This window comes from Carcharodon carcharias, chromosome 4 (assembly GCF_017639515.1).
Source record: "Carcharodon carcharias isolate sCarCar2 chromosome 4, sCarCar2.pri, whole genome shotgun sequence".
Taxonomy (NCBI): Eukaryota; Metazoa; Chordata; class Chondrichthyes; order Lamniformes; family Lamnidae; genus Carcharodon; species Carcharodon carcharias.
The window spans coordinates 135041940-135060324 of NC_054470.1; the positions used below are offsets into that span (position 1 = coordinate 135041940).

Here is an 18385-nt window from a genome sequence, read left to right on the forward strand (position 1 = left end):
CTGATCGATTCAGTAACATCTTTCAAATGTGTTAAAAGATTGGAAAATAACTTGCAAATAGACAATGATCTCAAACAGTAGGGATACTAGTACGCAGGATTCCACATCTAACCTTTCTGAATTCCAGGGATACATGAAAAAATAACTGCTTTCAATCTACATTGTCAGTGTAAACATAACTATATTAGGAGACTGTGGCATATCTATATGCTCCCACAAGTATTGTTTAATCAAAATGTGCAAAGATTCTTAAAAATGTCAATGAATATTTTAAATTCTATTAAAGCTACAATAAATTGTAATCCCTGGTTGCCTGTGCTGTATTCTTTGAATTAAAAGCGAAAGAGAAAAATTTGCGGAAAATGATAATGCAGGACATAAATAGTTATTTGTTAATAGCCTAGTAATCAGATTGCCAGCATTAAACATATTCAACTGTTAAATTTCTAAATTATCTGCTCTGAGTATTGAAATGTCCAATTTTGAATTGGGTAATATTGAAATTTTTGGCATGGTTCCAAAAAGGCACAGAATTTGTAACATGGTTTGCTGTTGTATGTTGCTGCAACTAACATTGAAGACTGTTCAGATCATGTAGCTATTGAAAGAGAATTCAGTGTCAGAGTGAGACCCAAGTACTCTAACCTAGTTTTAGTTAATAACCGTGCTGTGTTCTCATTCTTGATTCCCACAAAACATAGGGTGGGAAAGGTCCTAAAATTGCATTCTTTAACATTATAGCCACATCTGCTACTTTCAATAAATTAATTCCTCAATGGCTCCTTGTCTGCAGGATTTGGAAACAGTAGGAGACTGACCCTGGGTGGAGATCTTAGTGCTTTGACCTCTATTGTGTGGGTAATTCAGTTATTGCCGTTACAGACTTGAGGCCTGTTATTGGTAGTGACTGAGCTGACCATATGGCTGCTGCTGTTTGTAATCTGTAGAGTTGAAAACTAGTGCACTATTTGCATTAAAAAATGTAATACAGAAGCAAAAGCATTAAAATCTTCCCACAAGTTTTAGCTGCAGTGTAGCAAAGGTCAAAAGTTTGCTGTTATTTCTGTACCTTCTGCTGTCCTCTGCTGTATGGCAAAACAGATATACAGAAACCTCTATTCTTTTGCAGGAATGAATAGGAAGTGCACTGGTTCCAGCAATCCTACATTACCAGCCAAAAAGCCTGATTACTTGATGTAAGTAATGCTTGATGCTTGTTATTTTGTGCATTTCTGTTTTTTGCACTTTTTCCTTCTCAAAAAAATGAATTGTCTAAACTGACAGTAGTTGTTTGATTTGTTCAAGTTTAGATTTCTTAATCTGAAAAACTGAGCATTGAAAACTACTTTAATAAACTTTCAAACACCAGAGTTAACAATGATATTTAATTTTTATGACAGTTTTCTGTGAGCTATTTCTCAAATCTTATTGTTTTCCTTCATTTGTCAGGATAGAACCATGTTTGATTCGGTTGATAATTTTTAAAAAGAATAAATTATAGGTAAGGGTTCACAGTAAACGTAGTTAAATTGAACCAAGAGACTATGATCTCAAGACAAGCACTAGAGTCAGTGAGCCATAATGGCACAGAAGGAGACCATTCAGCCCATCATATCCATGCCAGAAATAAAATATTAAATACACGAAATACATTAAAGGGGTGATTAGAAGAAATGGTTCCATGTAAACTTATCAAAGGCAGAAAGATTTGACCTCTGTGGTCGTTGATGCAAGTTCAATGATGGCATTTGAAAAAATACTGAATAATTTCTTCAAAATGAAAAGGTGGAATGGAACTTTGTGAAAGAGCTGCTTGTGCTCGATTTCTATATTTGTACGTTCTCAGTTTCTATATTTGTATATGAAGAAAACACCTTTCACAATCTCAGGACATCACAAAAGATTTGACAGTCAGTACAATACTTTTTGAAGAACAGTCATTGTTGTAATGCAGGGAAACATGGCACCCCATTTGCAAACAGCAATAACTCACAGTCAGATGAAATTAATGACTAGTTAGTCTCTCTTTGAGGGTTAACAGTTGAACAGGACCCCCTAAGATTTCCTCTGTCTGTGAATGGTGCCTTGACTTCTCTTCACCTACAGTGAATTCTCTTCCCATTCCTGCACCATTAGTTCTGGAGCCCCCAAGGATCTATCATTGACCCTCTCCTATATCTTAACTGCATGCTGCCCCTCAGTGATTCCACTCAAAAACATCAGATTCCACATGTATGCTGATAACACTCAGCTCTATCTCACTTCCACCCTCCTAGACCTCTGATTTGTCATGCTGCTTGTCTTAACATTCAATATTGTATGCATAGAAATTTCCTACAACTAAATATTGGGAATAACAGATAAATTGAACCAAGACACTATGATCTCAAGATGAGTACTAGAGTCATCGAGTCATAATGGCACATTTTTTTTTTGGCCCCTGCCACAAACTCCTTCCCCTAGCCACCGTTTCTACCCTTGGCAACCATCTGAAGCTGAACCAAATTGTTTGCAACCTTGGTGTTTGACTCCAAAATGTATTTCCAATCACACATCCACTTTACCACTAAGACTTTATATTTTCAGCTTCACAACATCACATGACTCAGCCTGATGGGTAGGAGTAAGGGCATGGAGGGATTTGATACCATGTGGGTGGATATATGTATGTACACGTATATATTTTTGTGTGTATATTAAATATATAAAAACAATTCTGGACTTCAAGTTTGCGGCGACTTGTTGGGGGGGGTGGGGGGGCAAAGGCTGCCCTTTTGTTGAGGTGGGTGACTTGGGGGTGGTGGAGGGGGAATGCACAGGCTGCCCTGTGGTTCAAGGTAGCGCACAACCATGTGTCCGGGGGGGGTGGGGGGGGGGGTGTTGTTGTAGTAGCCACGCATTAGGGAAATTAGTGTTTTTATGGCTTCACCTAGCTGAGTGGTGGTGGCTTTAATATCCTGTGAAGCTTTTACGTCAAGTCAGTTCCAGAATGCCAAACTTAGTCTCATTGAGTATACTGCTGTTAATTTTTAACCGCAATACATCATATCTCACTTACTGACATTGAATTCCATCTGCTATTCTTTAGCCTATTCCCTACTTTATCAATATTCCTATCCCTGATCCACTAAAGAATTTTGTACCTTGTGTTTTGGTGTCATCTGCAAATTTGATACTAATCTCTCTAAACCTGTAAACAAATAATTGTTCTACACAGTGAACACAAGTCATCCAAAACTGAACCCTGTGAAATACCACTTGCCCCACTTTCAATAACTCTGGAAAAACTGCCCTTAACTCTCATTATTTTCTCCCTTCTAACACTTATTGTCCAGTTTGCTATAATCCTAAATTCTATACCTCTAATTTTTTCCCAGCATTTTCCTATGTGGCACATTGTTAAAGACTTTTCTAAAGTCTATGTATGATACCTGGTACATTTTTACCATCTGTCATTTCTATTCTTTTTCTCAAATTCTGAGGTTTTTTTTTGAATATGACTGTCCCTTTTAAAATTCCTTGTTAGCTACTTCAAATTATTTGCACTTTTCTCCCAGTTATGTGGTAATGTTATCCTTAATTGAAGACTCCAAAAATTTTACTGCCACAAGTGTTAAATGTACTGGCCTGTATTTATCCAGATCATCATTTTTTCAAAAAAAAAAGTTTTCAAAAATAGTTTTTTAAAAAAAGAGCAAGCTTTAAAATGTTAGAATTGGCGGAAGTACATGACTATCAGTAGTCAGAACAAACTTCAAGGAAATCATTAACCAATAATGATAGCTGGAACATTTGTTTAGTAATGCAGATGGGCAGCCAGTGATAGCTTACAAGCGGTGAATGACGTAGAGTGTAATTTGTAACAGGATATAAATTAGATATTTTAACGTGACATTTTTTTTGTGGTGGGACTATGGAATGTTATTATGTTTTGGATATAAATCAGATGCAAGTCCTGGAAAAGTTATAAAGACTCAACAAACAAAACCCAGGAATAAATGGTGTTTGTCTCAGAATGTGGAGAAAGACCAGGGAAGAAATTTAACAACACTAATGATCACCAAGAGACCAGACCACTCTAAACTGGAGGTTGGCTAGTAGATTAAAACAGGCTAAATTGTCATCCATTTTGAATATTGGTACCAGAGATCATAAGATGTAGGAACAGAAGTGGGCCATTCAGCCCATCGAGTCTGCTCCCACCATTCAATGGCTGATCTGATAATCCTCAACTCCACTTTCCTGCCTTTTCCCCATAATCCTTGATTCCCTTCCTGACTAAAAATCTGTATATCTCAGCCTTGAATATACTTAATGACCCAACCTCTACAGCCCTCTGTGGTAAAGAATTCCACAGATTGACTACCCTCTGAGAGAAGAAATTCTTCCTCTTCTCTGTTTTAAGTGGGTGCCCCCTTACTCTGAGATTATGCCCTTTGGTCTTAGACTCTCCCACAAGGGGAAACAACCTCTCAGCATCTACCCTATCAAGTCCCCCCAAGAATCTTATATGTTTTAATAAGGTCACCTCTCGTTCTTCTGAACTCCAATGAGCACAGGCCCAAATGCAGACATAGGAATCCTCAAGCTTATTAGTCTTCCTTCCATTACATTAAAATAATGGAATCTGTTATCAGGACTAAATTTGAAGATTATCTGCACAGCAGTCCAGTGAACAACAGTCATCGTGAATTCAAAAGGGAATAATTCTATCTGATCAATCTCCTAAATAACTTTTGGGAAATTGGCAACCCAGTTGGGCTGTTTCAAGCCCTATAAGATACCTCATGGCTCCAAAAGGCTTTTGGTAAAGTTCCACTGGAAAGGTTATTAACTAAAATCAAATGTAGGGATTCAAAATAAACATTATCAAGGACAAGAAGCTGGCTGATGGGTAGAAAAAAATGATGCTTGTTAAGGGAGCAAGTGGGGTGCCCCAGGACAGTGTTTTGGGGCTACAACTGTTCACACCTAACCTGAATTTAGAAACTTAGTGCAATTTGGTCAAATTTGCTGATTATACCAAACTATTTGGCAGTGGAAGAGGTAACTCAAATTGTAGAATGATTGAGGTAAAATATGCAACTGAGCAGAACAATGTCAGATGAAACTTAATAATGTAAAATACAGCCCCTACCATTTAACCCCATTCCTACTTATCCCATACAGCTACCTCAATCGACCAAATTGCACTGATCGTTTTCCATCACAGGTTAATTGCAAAGACACCACTTAAACTGCATGAAATGGGTCAGCTATTTTTGCTCTCCAATCAGCTGCAGCAGTTGGTTTTAATTGCTCTGTTCCTCTACCTATTATTAAAAAAGAATCATTTGATTTTAATGTAATAAATGGGAAGTCATTCTACTGTTTTTCAAGGAGTCTGCTCCTAATTTTCTATATTGCAATGTTTGCTTTGCAAAAGTTATGAAAACAGAAACCGCTCTGTTCTGGAAAGCAGACGATTTCTAGCTTTGTTTTTTAAGCTATTTCATTATTTCACTTTTGCTAAGACTTTCCTCTTTTGGTTAATTTCTCCATGTTTCCGTTTCAAATGTGGATTCTGCACATTTATCCAACTTAAGTTGGCTGAAAACTCTCTCATTTTTGGGGGCTGTCTTTCCACTTCCTGTTCAGTTAGCTTTTAGTGTGCCTTCAAATGCCCTAAATCAAGCTATGCACAGAAGAGGATTGGCCTTAAGCTCACAGAGATAGGGTACAGAAAGCTTCTTGTCATTGCAGATGGCAAACTGCCTGTTCCGGGGAGCTGATATTGCAATGAATTGTTGCCCTGCACTGTGGTATCTGCCAGTTCCGGTATCTTGACGGTCAAGTACAGCACCAAGGATCTTGGCCCCAACACACCTAGAGTCATAGGCCGGAATTTTCAAACCCCTCACGCTGGCAGGATCTTCTGGTCCCGCCGATGTGAATGGAGATTTCATTGGTTTGTTGGCTGCACCACAGGGGAGCCCACCATGGGAGGGATTTGGAAGATTCTGGCCATAGAGTCATAATGGCACACCCAAAAACCTGGCCCATCGAGCCCATACTAGCTGCCTGTGGAGAAATCCAGTCAGTCCCATTCCTCCACTCTACCCCTTATCCCTACAAGTTTTATTTCCCTCAAGCGCCTACCCAATTTCCTTTTGAAATCGTTGATCATTCCATTTCCACTGCCCTCATAGGCAATGAGTTCCAGGTCATTACCACTTGTTACACAAAAAATGCTCTTCCTCTGTTTGTATTATCTACAAGATGCACTGTAGCGATTCATCAAGAGGCAGCAGTCACATGGGAACACCACTGGCTAAAATTCTTCTCAAAATCACACACCATTCTGACTTTGAACTATACTGCGGTTCCTTCACTCTCATTGGGTCAAAAACCTGGAACTCCAAAACAGCAACCTGCACCAGATAGACTGCATCAGTGCATGAAGTAGACTCACCTCCACCTTACCTAAGGCAATTAAGGATGGGCAACAAATGCTGGCCTACCCAACAATGTTCACATCCCAGAAATGAATATTATTGACAAACTAATTTTAACCTGTACTCCAATATCCAAATAATTTATATTTATCAAAAAGAAACTGTGGCCCATGCTATGGACCTGGGGCATACCATGGTCAAACTTCCTCCAGTCTGAAAAACAACCATTTACCACGCTTTGTTTCTTGTCCTAAAGCTAATTTTTTATCCACTAACCCTCCTATTCCGTGAGCACCAATTTTGTTAACCAGCCTTTTATGTAGCTCTTTGTCCAATGCTTCCTTAAAATCCATATAAACATGAACCATTACAATCCCTTCATCAATCTTGTTACTTCAAAAAAATTTAATTAGATTAGTCAAGCACAATCTATCTTTTACAAATCTATGTTGGCTCTCCTTTATTAACTCAAACCTCTCCCAAGTGCCTGTTGATTTAAAGCCTTATCCGCCACTGATGGTAAATGACCAGACTGTAGTTACTAGGAATGTCCTTCCACCCTTTCTTGAATAAGGGTGTCACATTTGCCACTCTCCAATCTTCTGGGGAACCTTTCTAGGGAAAATTGGAAGATTATGGCAAGCCCTTACATAAGAACATAAGAAATAGGAGCAGTAGTAGGCCATGTGGCTCCTCGTATATTTTCCACCATTCAATAAGATAATGGCTGATCTGATTGTGGCCTGGACTCCATTTTCCTGCCTGCCTCCCACAATCTTTGACTCTCATGTAGATCAAAATCTGTCTAGCTCAGCCTTGAGAAAAACGTGATAACAAAGTACACCTGCACCTCTATGCATTTTATCCCTAAAAGGATCTACTTTGCATCCTACTACCTGCTCACAATCTACATGCCAGTAGAAGATTTTTTTGGTTCCCTTTTATGTTAACTGCCATTTTATTCTCATATTCTTTCTCCACCTGTCTTACTTTTGTCTTCACTTCCCCTCACAACTTATTAATGTTTGGCCTGGTTTTGCTCAAAGAATTCACCTAACATGCATCATACACCTTTTTTTGTTTCATTATATGCCCTATACCCCTCGTCATCCAAGGAGCTTTGCTTCCCCTGCCTTTCCCTCTTGTTTGAAAGACCTGACCTGTTCTGAAACATCTCCTCCTTAAATACCACCCATTCTTCCATTACCGTTTCTCCTGTCAATCTTTGGTTTTGGGTGGACTGGTGTAGAAGAGGTGTGTCGCAGGAATCGTGAAAAATGTTTTCCTACACAATTTGCAACTTAATTATTACCATCTGTTTATTTTGTGGCTGGAAACATAAGCATTTGGAGGGCTGACTCCTTGATTTATGACTGATTTTCAGCCTAGTAATCCATCTAAGTTGAAGGCAGACAAGATATTTGAATTAATGGTCACTACCTTTGAAATAGGAATGGTGGGACGATCATCAGGCACTCTGCAACTTCTGGATTTCCACATAAATGAGCTCGTTGAAAGTTGCAGTGCCATTGCATCCCTCAAAAGCAGTAAACCTCTTAATGTTTTCCATTATTGGAACCACAAAATCCAGGCCCATCACTCTATAGTTCTTGCACATCTGATTTCCCTGCAGAGTTGCTCCTCTATCTTCCCCCTCTCACTATTTGGAGGAATATCCCCAGTAACATGAACATACCTTTTTTTGATTTTTAGTTGTAACCAAATGGCTTCTTGCCCTTGCCCCCTCAAGAACACCGTTATTCTTAATTAACACTGCCGCTTTACCTCCCTTTTGTTCTTCTCTAACTTTTCTGAATATTCTCTGTTCGTGAATATTAAGTGTCCAGTCCTCACTATTTTTCAGACACATTTCCATTGTTGCCATTATATCATATTCCTTTAGGGCTAGTGAAGTTGAAATATTACTTTAAATTAAATTGCCAGAGTAAAACTAAGACACCAGTTCAGTCAAGTGAAAACTAATTTTAGGACTGATGTTTGGAAACTCTTTGCACATTGTGATCAATATGAGGAACAGATACCAGATAAAGTAGCACAAGCGAAAGCACTAGCATGTTCTGTGTTTAGACTGAGGCTGTAATGATCCCTGGAGCCAGCTGGTCTTGGCAGTGTCCAAACTGAGCATGGGTGAGCAGATTACAAACCATCTAGCTCTTCTGAATATGTAAAGAGATTTTTAAAAATAAATGTTCTGTTAGTACAGTAACATCTATGTATGATCCCTGTGGAAACGGTAACTTTTAAAAGAGATTTTAATTATCAGTGGCTTATTCAGGATCTCACAATAAGATCTCACGTTTTAAGACTTTAAAACACAAAAATCAACATTGACTAAACATTAATTAATAGGCAACTAATATACTAAAATACAGAAAAAGTATACACCCGGCCCCTTAACTTCCTATCATGACTGAAAATCCCATGCCGTTTATATGTCGCACTGCACTCTTGGCAGAATTGTAGTCTTTGCAGGAATTGGTCCAAAGTTACTCCCAGCTTCCAACAGGTTCGCTTCTCCTCATTTTGTTGAATCATAACATCCAGTATCCACTGAAAGCCATTTCCCTCAGTCTTCTGAAAATCCCTGAATTGATTTCCTACAGCAACTGCTCTTTCCCCCTGTCTCTCTGGGATGTGTGCACTCATAGTCTCAGTCTCTCTCTCTCTCTGTCAGTGAGTCTGAGAGTCTGTAAGTCTGCCCATAGCAAAACCAGTTCTTCCTCCTTTGTCACCAGGTGTGAAAGCTGGCACTTGGGTTTTAACAGGACTTGACCTGGGCCCCAGTGCCCATGGCAACCAGGTCACAAAATTTTATATTTGGGCAGAACCAGTAGATCATCACATACCCCTCTCCATTACTCCACTTGAATTAAAGAGACTGTTTAAAACATAACCATCTTCTAAAACCTCACACTCATAACAATACCCACTTGGGAGGGAAAACATAAACCCTCTTTCTACTTCCTCCTTGCCCATGCCTCTGACATGCTATTGATGAGCTGGAAGCTACAAATTTTGCAAAAGTGAACTGGTAACAAAGCAGCACCTTCCCACCACCCCCACTCTCCATTAGGTAGTTGTCTGCTTTCCGTCGCCTCACAACGATACAACTTAAATCAAGAATTTGAGTCAATAAATGAACTGTAGCCATCAACTGCGTGCTGTTCTAATGTATCATGGCAATGTCATTCTTCGGTTGGATAGCAAAAGATGTTCTTTTAAAAAGTGAAGCCATCTAGAGTGAAAACCTATCGTTTTTCTCTTTTTAACCTTGTTTCCCTTTACATTGTCTATCATGATTACTGCAAAACAAACTTTTTGGACTGTAGCTTGAAAATGAGAAACACATTTATGATGTGTAATTTTAATTTTACTCCTTTTATTCAACAGCAAATATGCAGCCATTATGTCACATGAGCAGAGACAAAACTACAAAGATGACTTTAATGCAGAGTATGGTGAATACCGAAACCTGCATGCCAGGTTAGAGAGGGTGACCAAGCGATTTTTGCAGCTGGATGCAGAACGAAAGCGTCTTTCTCCTGACACTGAAGAGTATAAGGTATTGACACAGACACACTTCCAGCTGTTTAAAACTTGCAGCTGTTTAACATAGAACAAAAAATCTAAATCGGTTAACAAAGCCTTTCTATGTTGTTTGAGTTTAGCTTCATATGTAAAGCCAGTGATGCTATGCTCCAGGCTTCCATTCAAGTCTTAATGCTGGGACTGTAGCCTAACTGAATTTATCCTGTGTGTAATTAATTCTTGTGGGGTTCAGTGTTTTACTTGTATATTTCACCAAGCAAATGAGTGGAGTGGAGGAGGGAGGAGTATAGCCAAGCATTTGCAAACTCTTGCTCCTCCTAGTGATAGACTCATATCTGTTTTGTTGGGCATAGTATACCCATTGTGAGCATGAATTACTATAGACTAGCTCACAATTACAAATAAGTATATAGCAAAAGGTACATAGCATGATCTTAACTCTTCCTACGAAGAGACAAAACTTTTAAGGTGTTTTTAATTTATTTTCCTTTTTTGTTGGTCATCTAGCACAACTTAGTAACCCCAACTGAGGAGCCAAGCAAGTGACTGTTCTTAAATATCCTTACATTTATAAAAGCTCATTAAGAGCCAGGTGCATGTCACCACAAGGTTTTGATTTGTTCTTTCTAGGCAAGTACTGGCAAGTTAATTTGGAATTGGCTGATTGGACTGGAAATAATTCTTTCCAAAAATCCCCCTCCATCTCAAAGCATATTGAACATCCCAATCACAATACTACTAGCTATACTATCAATTAATTTAAATGATTCATTATTACAATTTACATTGAAGTGACAGATTTCAGCACTTATTGCATGCGTCTGCTTGATGGCAATTCTGCAACTTCAGTGAGGAAAGTTTAATGAAAATGTTCATCATTTAGCCTTGTTTATCAGCTATCTGCTCTCTCTCTGCTAGATTTTTGTCAACTCAATTAGTAAATCTAAAAAAGCAAACTGTGTAGGAACAGTGAATTCCAAGGTTATATGTTCTCTTAATGTTTTATGACTACGCTGTTCACCTGTTTTTTTTTTACTCTGGGTCCCACTGAAATTAATTGGTGTTACAGGTCAGATACTTAGCTTTCCATAGTTAATTGTTTATTTTTGTGTGCATCTTTCTAGTAATTTATGTGCATTGATTTGCAAAGCAGAGTGCTTTTAAAAAAAAGTGTATCCATTGTTCTCTTTGCACTTCCTATTTTAAACAATGAGGCATTAAAACTTGAGAAAGATACAGTGTAATGTCCTTAACCGTGACATCATTTTGGCTCCTAACAGATCTCCACTTGTTTGCAGATTATCGATGAGGAAGTTTTGCAAGAGTACTGGAAAATTACAAAGGTTAGTGATTAGTTTCAGAACAGTGCAGTCTCTTCACCTTTATTGTCCCTCCCAGTTTGTATTAGATTGGAGTTAAAAAAGTAATACCACATTCTGTTCAGTTTTTCTTGATTTTTTTATTATTTTTCCCAAACATTTCATATGAATTAGTTTATACTTAAGTCAGTTTCCTCCTTGGTAACAGTCTGTCCTCTGAGTCAAATTTGTGGGGTAAAGCCCCTCTCCAGGATTTGGACACTGAATACAGGATGGCACTCCTGTGCAGTGCATTGGAAGTTCGAAGTTGTCAAAGATGCTCATCGTTGAGCACTCTCACCCACTTCTTGAAGTGCTTTTCTCCTGCTATCCTGTACATTGCCATCCTAACCTTTCTCATGAGGGAGAGAGAAAAGTGTGGGGGAGAACTAGTAGCCCTCTGCAAGAAATCACAAATGCCAAATTGCTGCACATGTATGGATATTTGGATTTGTATTTTCTTAAATAGTGATGCAGTGCAACAGAAAACTAATCCTGCAATATAAATAGTGGTTTTGAAAGCAAGGAGAATGGTTCCCAAAATTAAATGCGCCAGATGCTTCTAGGTGACTTGAATTGTAGTTTTGAGCAGATTTTGGTGCTGCGAATAGAGAATATTGGCAGGTGAGTTCAACTGTAAGATCACAACAATCAGGCTTAATATACCAAAAATCCTAAGTAACTTAAAACAGTTGTATTTTGTTTTTGTGTGTCATTCTGCTGGATTCTCGCCAAGTCGGAATGACTTGGGAGCCCTTTAAAAATGGTGGGCGGGTCCTGATTCCGGGCTGACCCAATTCCCATGGTTTCCGATTTTCAGGAGTGCCTTTTAAAGGTGCGGGCTCCTTCGTATCAAGAACTTGTATGCTGCACTCCCAACCTGGCTGGCTGCTTTGCAGGGATAGGCATGTCCTAGTTCTCCATAATTTTCATGGAGTTGGGCCAGCTTTTCAAAGCATTGTGGTTCATGGCACCTCAGAGGTGTCATGAACCATACCAGTTCAAAAGGTCCTCTTTATGCCCCATGCCAAGCTATGCCCCCCCATAACCCCTATGGCCTCCATGCCAAGGTGTGCCTTCTAGACAACCCCTATAGCTCCTCCTGCCCCCCATGCCAAGCTATGGCACTTCCATGCCCATTGACCTACTATACAGTGTATGGAAGCAATGAACCTATTGTGACGGATGTGTAAAAAAATGCTTAAAAGAAAACAGTCATCCAGTGATAACTTTCCATTTTTTTAAAATGCTTTTTGCTACATGCCAATATAAGTATCAACCATCCAGACCCTTTAAATTATCAATAGCAGAAACTGCAAGCACTTGAAATCTCTGTCAGCGCTGTCAATTTCACAATGTTTATTTATACAAGATAGAGGTTTCAAGTGCTTGCAGTTTCTGCTATTGATACTATAAAGGATCTGGATGATTGACACTTTTATTGGCCTGTTTTAAAAAGGTCTTTTTTAAGAAAATGGAAAGTTATCAATGATTACTTTATATAAAGTTTTTATTCACATCCTACTGTCACTATAGGGTTCGTTGCTTCTATACAGTGTATCATGGGTGAATGGGCATGGAAGTGCCATTCCTTGGCATGGGGCCATGAGGGACCGTAGGGATGGTTGGTGGCATGGATAGGGCATGGGAAGTGTGTGGGGGTTGATCCCACAGCATTGAGGCAGGCCTTTTAAACAGCCCACCTCCACACCTGGCAGCACCTGTGGCTGCCGCCAAACATTTTCTTGTGTTGGCTGGCCTGACTGCAGCCGCCCCCACCCCCTTCCCCACAATGAAAATCCTGTCCTCGTGGGCACTTACTTCTGAGGCAGGCACCCAAGCCAAGAATTTTCCCGACACCTACTAGCTGCTTTAAGAATGAAAATCCAGCCCATTATCTCTGTCCACAATGGCCTTGCACTTTGAGACAATGCCTCTCTGATTAATAACAGTAACAATTATTAAGAGAAAAAGAATCCAATTTTTTTGTGTCCAAAGTAAAATGAATGGAAAATAATGTCGTTTTTAAAAAATCAAGTATATTATTCAAGCAGGTGTGATGTGTGTTTCATTTGTGTATGAGTCCCCTGGACTATCGAAGTAACTTTCCAATGTGAATTGTAGAACTGTTTGAGAATGTATTGACTAAGGAGTGAGAAAGTAATCTTGCTTATATGTTTTTACTGTGGGTAGGACTATTCCAGTCATAAAAGGAGTGAGTTGAGTTGTACCATTCCTTCTTACTTTTTAAAGAATTGTATTAAAACATATCATCGAGCCTCGAATGCTGCAATAAATTCTAATTGTTACATCATGACCAAATGAAATGACTATATATTTTGTGTTTTTTCATACCACTGATTATGAATTCAAGTAGGGTAAAGCATTTAAGTACTATTTGAAATTCACATTTTTTTCCTTTTGTGTTTACAGAATAGTCCCAATTACCATGAAGAGAAACATAGATGTGAATACCTGCATAACAAACTGGCTCACATTAAGAGACTAATAGCAGACTATGACAAGCAACAGCTACAATCGTGGCATTAGAACTCACTGGACAGTTTGCAATATTCTTCTATGATCAGAAGGAGATGTGTAATAACATTAAAAGCTAATATATTTTGAATTTTGGAAAACATTTATTCTAGGAATGGTGTCAAGAGATTTCTGAAAGTTTTCAGAAGTTTCATGATTTGATTTGAATTCTGTTACTTCCCTGAACACCTGTGCTGCCCCCACCCTCCACCCGTTTCTTTTAAATTGATGCTCTTAGCTTTAGAACCTCCATCTTCCTTTTTACTCTTATACCAATATGTTTTTGTTTATCCATACTGATCATATTAGACTCAGTACTTGGGCTGTCCTGATTTGATTTCTGCATTAACAATTGATAGCACTAACAAGAAACTATATGTGACAGTTGAATAAACAAAGGTATGTGGTCCTTGCTACACTCTGCTAATTTAAACAGTTTGCCTTAAGTGGTTGAATGTTCCTAAGGCAATTTGCACAAATAGTTTTCAAAAAAGTATTCATAGAAATGTTAAAAGATGTGGAAAAGTATGACAAGCACTACAAACTGCCTATAATTCTTTACACTGTGCTGCAATTTCAAACCATATGCTAAAAATGCAAACAAAGTCAACTCCTGTGCCCCTTGCCTTAAGGTGTTTCCTTATGTACACTTAGTAGAGTGACCATTAGTTACACATAGCTTCCTTCTATCCTGTACAATTGGGAAGCTAACTGTGACCTACCCAATATGTGCATGTGTGAGTGAGAGTGCCTGTGTAAATGTGTGTAAATGTAGTATACATCTTGAGGGGGAAGAGACTAAGCTGCTTTCTGTAGCCAAATGCTCAGGACAAAACAACTGATGAGTGTTATCGTAGGTATTTTACTATAAGTGTACTACTTCCTCCATGGAAATGAAAGCCTTTCCATTTCAAGTGATTTATCAGCTTTATTAACATGGAAGTGTTGCTACTGTGCAAAATTTGAAAGAGATCTTATAGTTTTGGGGAAATTAAGAAACTAACCTTCATGTAGGAGACTTATTTGTATACTACTAAAGTATTTTTGAAAACAAATTATATACAAAGAAGCAGTCGCCTGCATGTATGAGTTTATTTAAAATTTATTCTCCTGCGTGCCAGGAATATAACTGAAAACAGATGTATTTAATTATACTGTGACCATCGAACAGCACAATGAAATCATTTGAATTTATAATGTGTCTCTGTACTTAAACCAGTGCATTGCATTTCAGTTGGTATAATACCTATTGATATGGTAGTTAATTTATCATGTGGGAACATTAAGTTATTTGGTTGGAAGATGCAAGGTTTTGGATAAATATTAAGACTAATAATCTATGTAATTTTTTTGTCTTTTCAAAATGCTGCCAAGTGAAAAGGGAAGCATAATGTTTACAAATGAGTGTTGGAAAGTTTGCCAAATTGTTTGGTTGAATCTTCAATAAATTCCTGTGTCTCCAGCTTCAGTCCAAATGCTGGTATCTTAACCATGCTATAAACCATGAAACTTGCTCTTTGTATCTCAGACTAATGTTAATCATTATAGTTTAGGTGTTAAAAAGGGTGAGTCAAAATGTTTAAATTTTCATGGTGTTTTTATGGTATAAGTCACTGGAATGGGATCGACCAAGGACTATAAACTTGATTCACACTTCACAATTATTTTATGTTGGTGCTTTACCAGTTATTCCCATCTTTATAAAGGTACCTTATTAAGCCAAGATTGTTTTAATCAAATACCCTTAGTTATTGCATTAATGACATTTGCAGTGATAATTTGTGGATGTTTTAAATTAGTGTTTCACTTTTTTTGAGTTGTTTAGGTTTATCTAAAAAGAATTTCTGTTGACTAGAGATCTGTCCACACTGGTAAATTCTGTGCATCAATAATATTGGATAGTATTTGACATCAATGTAATTTACAAAAATTAGATTCCATTTATGGCATTTTGATTCGTATACCTCATCCAGTCTTAAAATTCAGTGATATTACTCATTTGTATTAGATATGAACATGCTCGGATGCAGCAAAACATTCACCTATTGCAACACCGTAACTTTTCAAGCTTTCTGGAATGCCATGAAGCCATCTGATCTAGAATTGACATTGTAAAAATATACATCTGCTTAATTGTATTAGAAATCTAATGTAAGACTTTTGGGATTTCCTATTTTGCAGTCACTGGATATATGTCCACTTTGAAACCATTCCACTGCATAGCTAGCATATACCTAAAGATTAATTTTGATGTGCATTATTCATTAAAGACTTCTTTAATTTTTGTAATGGTACTCTGGTACAAACTCTTTCTAGTTTTGTCTCCTTGCCCAAATAATAACACCTTTAATTGGCATACATTTGCTAGTAGTTATAATGTAGCCACTAGGAATAAGTGCCAAATCAAAATGGAGAAATTTAATTTTTGGAAGTGCCTATCACTTTACAATAGTAAGTGCTACTGAGCTGCCTTTTGTTGTTGCTTTATTTTGTAGAAACCTAGTGGAGTCATTGTGGCCTCACAGTAGGGAATGTATATGCCAGATCAGTGGTAGTTTGCTTCAGAAAAGAATGGTGTATTGGAGGTTTGTCCTATAACCCAGATCCTTTTCATACATGAAACTGATTTATTTCACCAGTTCCATCAATGCTAAAGAATGGTCATAAAGTCAACACTTTATATATGTTCCTTAGTGTAATTAAAATTGTTTTTCAGGCTAAGGAGTTTGATCTGGCATACTAAATATGCATTCTAGTACATGGTGGTTTAGGGAAAGACATTTTTGTCTTTAGCATAGTCTTGAAGTTTTGACTTTGTATTTAGAGGATCTAAATTTTGAACCAAAGCCCTATTCAAACCTGAAGCCAGAAAGTACTTGAATACTTATTACTTAGTAACTACACTAAACTTTGACTTCAGAAAAAACCGTTAGCTTTAAGAATCGCACTGCATAAATGCCTAAGACCAGTAGAACTTTATGACGCAGTTTCAGAGTAGTTATAACAATTTTTTAAAAAGTTGATTTAATTTGCAAGCAGTTTACACCAAAGCTGCCTACATTAACATGTTGTGCAGTACCTGCTGTACTTTGAGCAAGAACATAATAAAAAAATCTTCCTTAATTATTCAGTTTTGTAAGCTTAAAGTGATCAGTGCTTTAAAAACAAGCAGTACAGTGGTATGAATATTTGTTTTCTATACTATCCGATTCATGTAATTATTGGAAAGGTGTCCAGTTGTATTGTAAAAAATGATGTACTCATGGCTTTGTTGAAGCAAACATTTACTGTTGCAGGTATCTGGTTTATAGCCAAGGTGTTGCATTCATTGAAGTTGCTGTTATCAGAGGTCCAGTTTTATAATTTATATGTAAAAAATTGATTGTGGTCGCTACATTTTTATATATGAAAAATGCAATCAAAATTTTTCATTTAACTGGCAAATGGAAATTATTCCAAATATGCCCAATTCTGAGAAATGAATGACAATTTGTGATCGGTTTAATCTAAGTGCAACTGTTTTCAACAATCGTTGCAAATTGCAAATTAATCAGGAAAAAGGCTTTGCATTTAACAATAGTTTCTCTCCTAATCCAAAATATTGATAGCTACTCCAGAAACAGAGTAACAAACACTAGTCTTAGCATAAATATATCACAGTATTAAATTCTAAGCTGTTAATTCATTTGCTAGCAACTTCGGGTGTTTTTATTGGATTACTAGTAAAGTGAAACTTAATTCCTGGTAAAACAATGTTGGGAAAAATGTTATTTTTCTCTCCATTCTTGTATTGTTGCCCTTTTAATATCTATCGTTCCTACAATTTTGGTATTAAGGTGTGCCAAATGGATCGGTTTTTGCCTCAATACTTTAAAGTCTTTAGATTGCTAGTTTAATTGTTTCTCTTCCTCATGTCCTTGATCGATGCAGTTGAAGCCAGCAGTTTGAATTTTTTTGGAAAGATATGGAATAGTATTCACTACAGATGACAAAGAATGGAAGGAATTAAAACATGACTGGAATAAGTTATATTCTCAGCCTCTTAGCTGTTGTGAATGTCTTGATTTCTAAGTTACACAGTAAATCTTACCATCTAGTTTGGACCATTGAAACTGGAAATGCCGCAGGAGTGTTTTCGCTAATGAAAATACAACATAATATTTGAGCCACAATGCCTCCATTCCACATGTAATGTAAGCTGTTTATTTAAATTACATTAAAATATTGACTTTGCATATGAGAAGTTGTGTTTTATTAAGACTTGTGAATTTTGTACAATAACTAGTATTTTAATGTGGCCACATTCATGAAACTTAAGATACATCAAGATATTTATAAACTCATTCTCAAAGTTACCTTGTCAGTTTTATTTGTCCCATCCATATGAAGATAAAATCTCCTAAGATTAGTGCTGTTCCTTTCTTCAAAGTCCCTATTATTTCTTGATTTATACTCTGTCCTACAGTATAGCTAATTTTGAGGGGT

At 37.4% G+C, this 18385-nt stretch overlaps 1 protein-coding gene across 2 annotated transcripts in view; it reads left to right on the forward strand.

Moving 5' to 3' along the window:
• Positions 1 to 18133, forward strand: part of ell2 (elongation factor for RNA polymerase II 2) — a 170388-nt gene extending 152255 nt beyond the window's left edge. Inside the window, exons 9-12 of one of the 2 annotated variants that reach the window (XM_041186087.1) lie at positions 1130 to 1196; positions 9846 to 10017; positions 11285 to 11347; positions 13796 to 18133. In XM_041186087.1, the coding sequence (XP_041042021.1) occupies positions 1130 to 1196; positions 9846 to 10017; positions 11285 to 11347; positions 13796 to 13912 (419 nt within the window). In that variant the 3' untranslated portion in view covers positions 13913 to 18133. The remainder of the gene's footprint in view (positions 1 to 1129; positions 1197 to 9845; positions 10018 to 11284; positions 11348 to 13795) is intronic. The other variant, XM_041186088.1, reaches the window with a different exon arrangement.
• Positions 18134 to 18385: the final 252 nt, after the last annotated feature.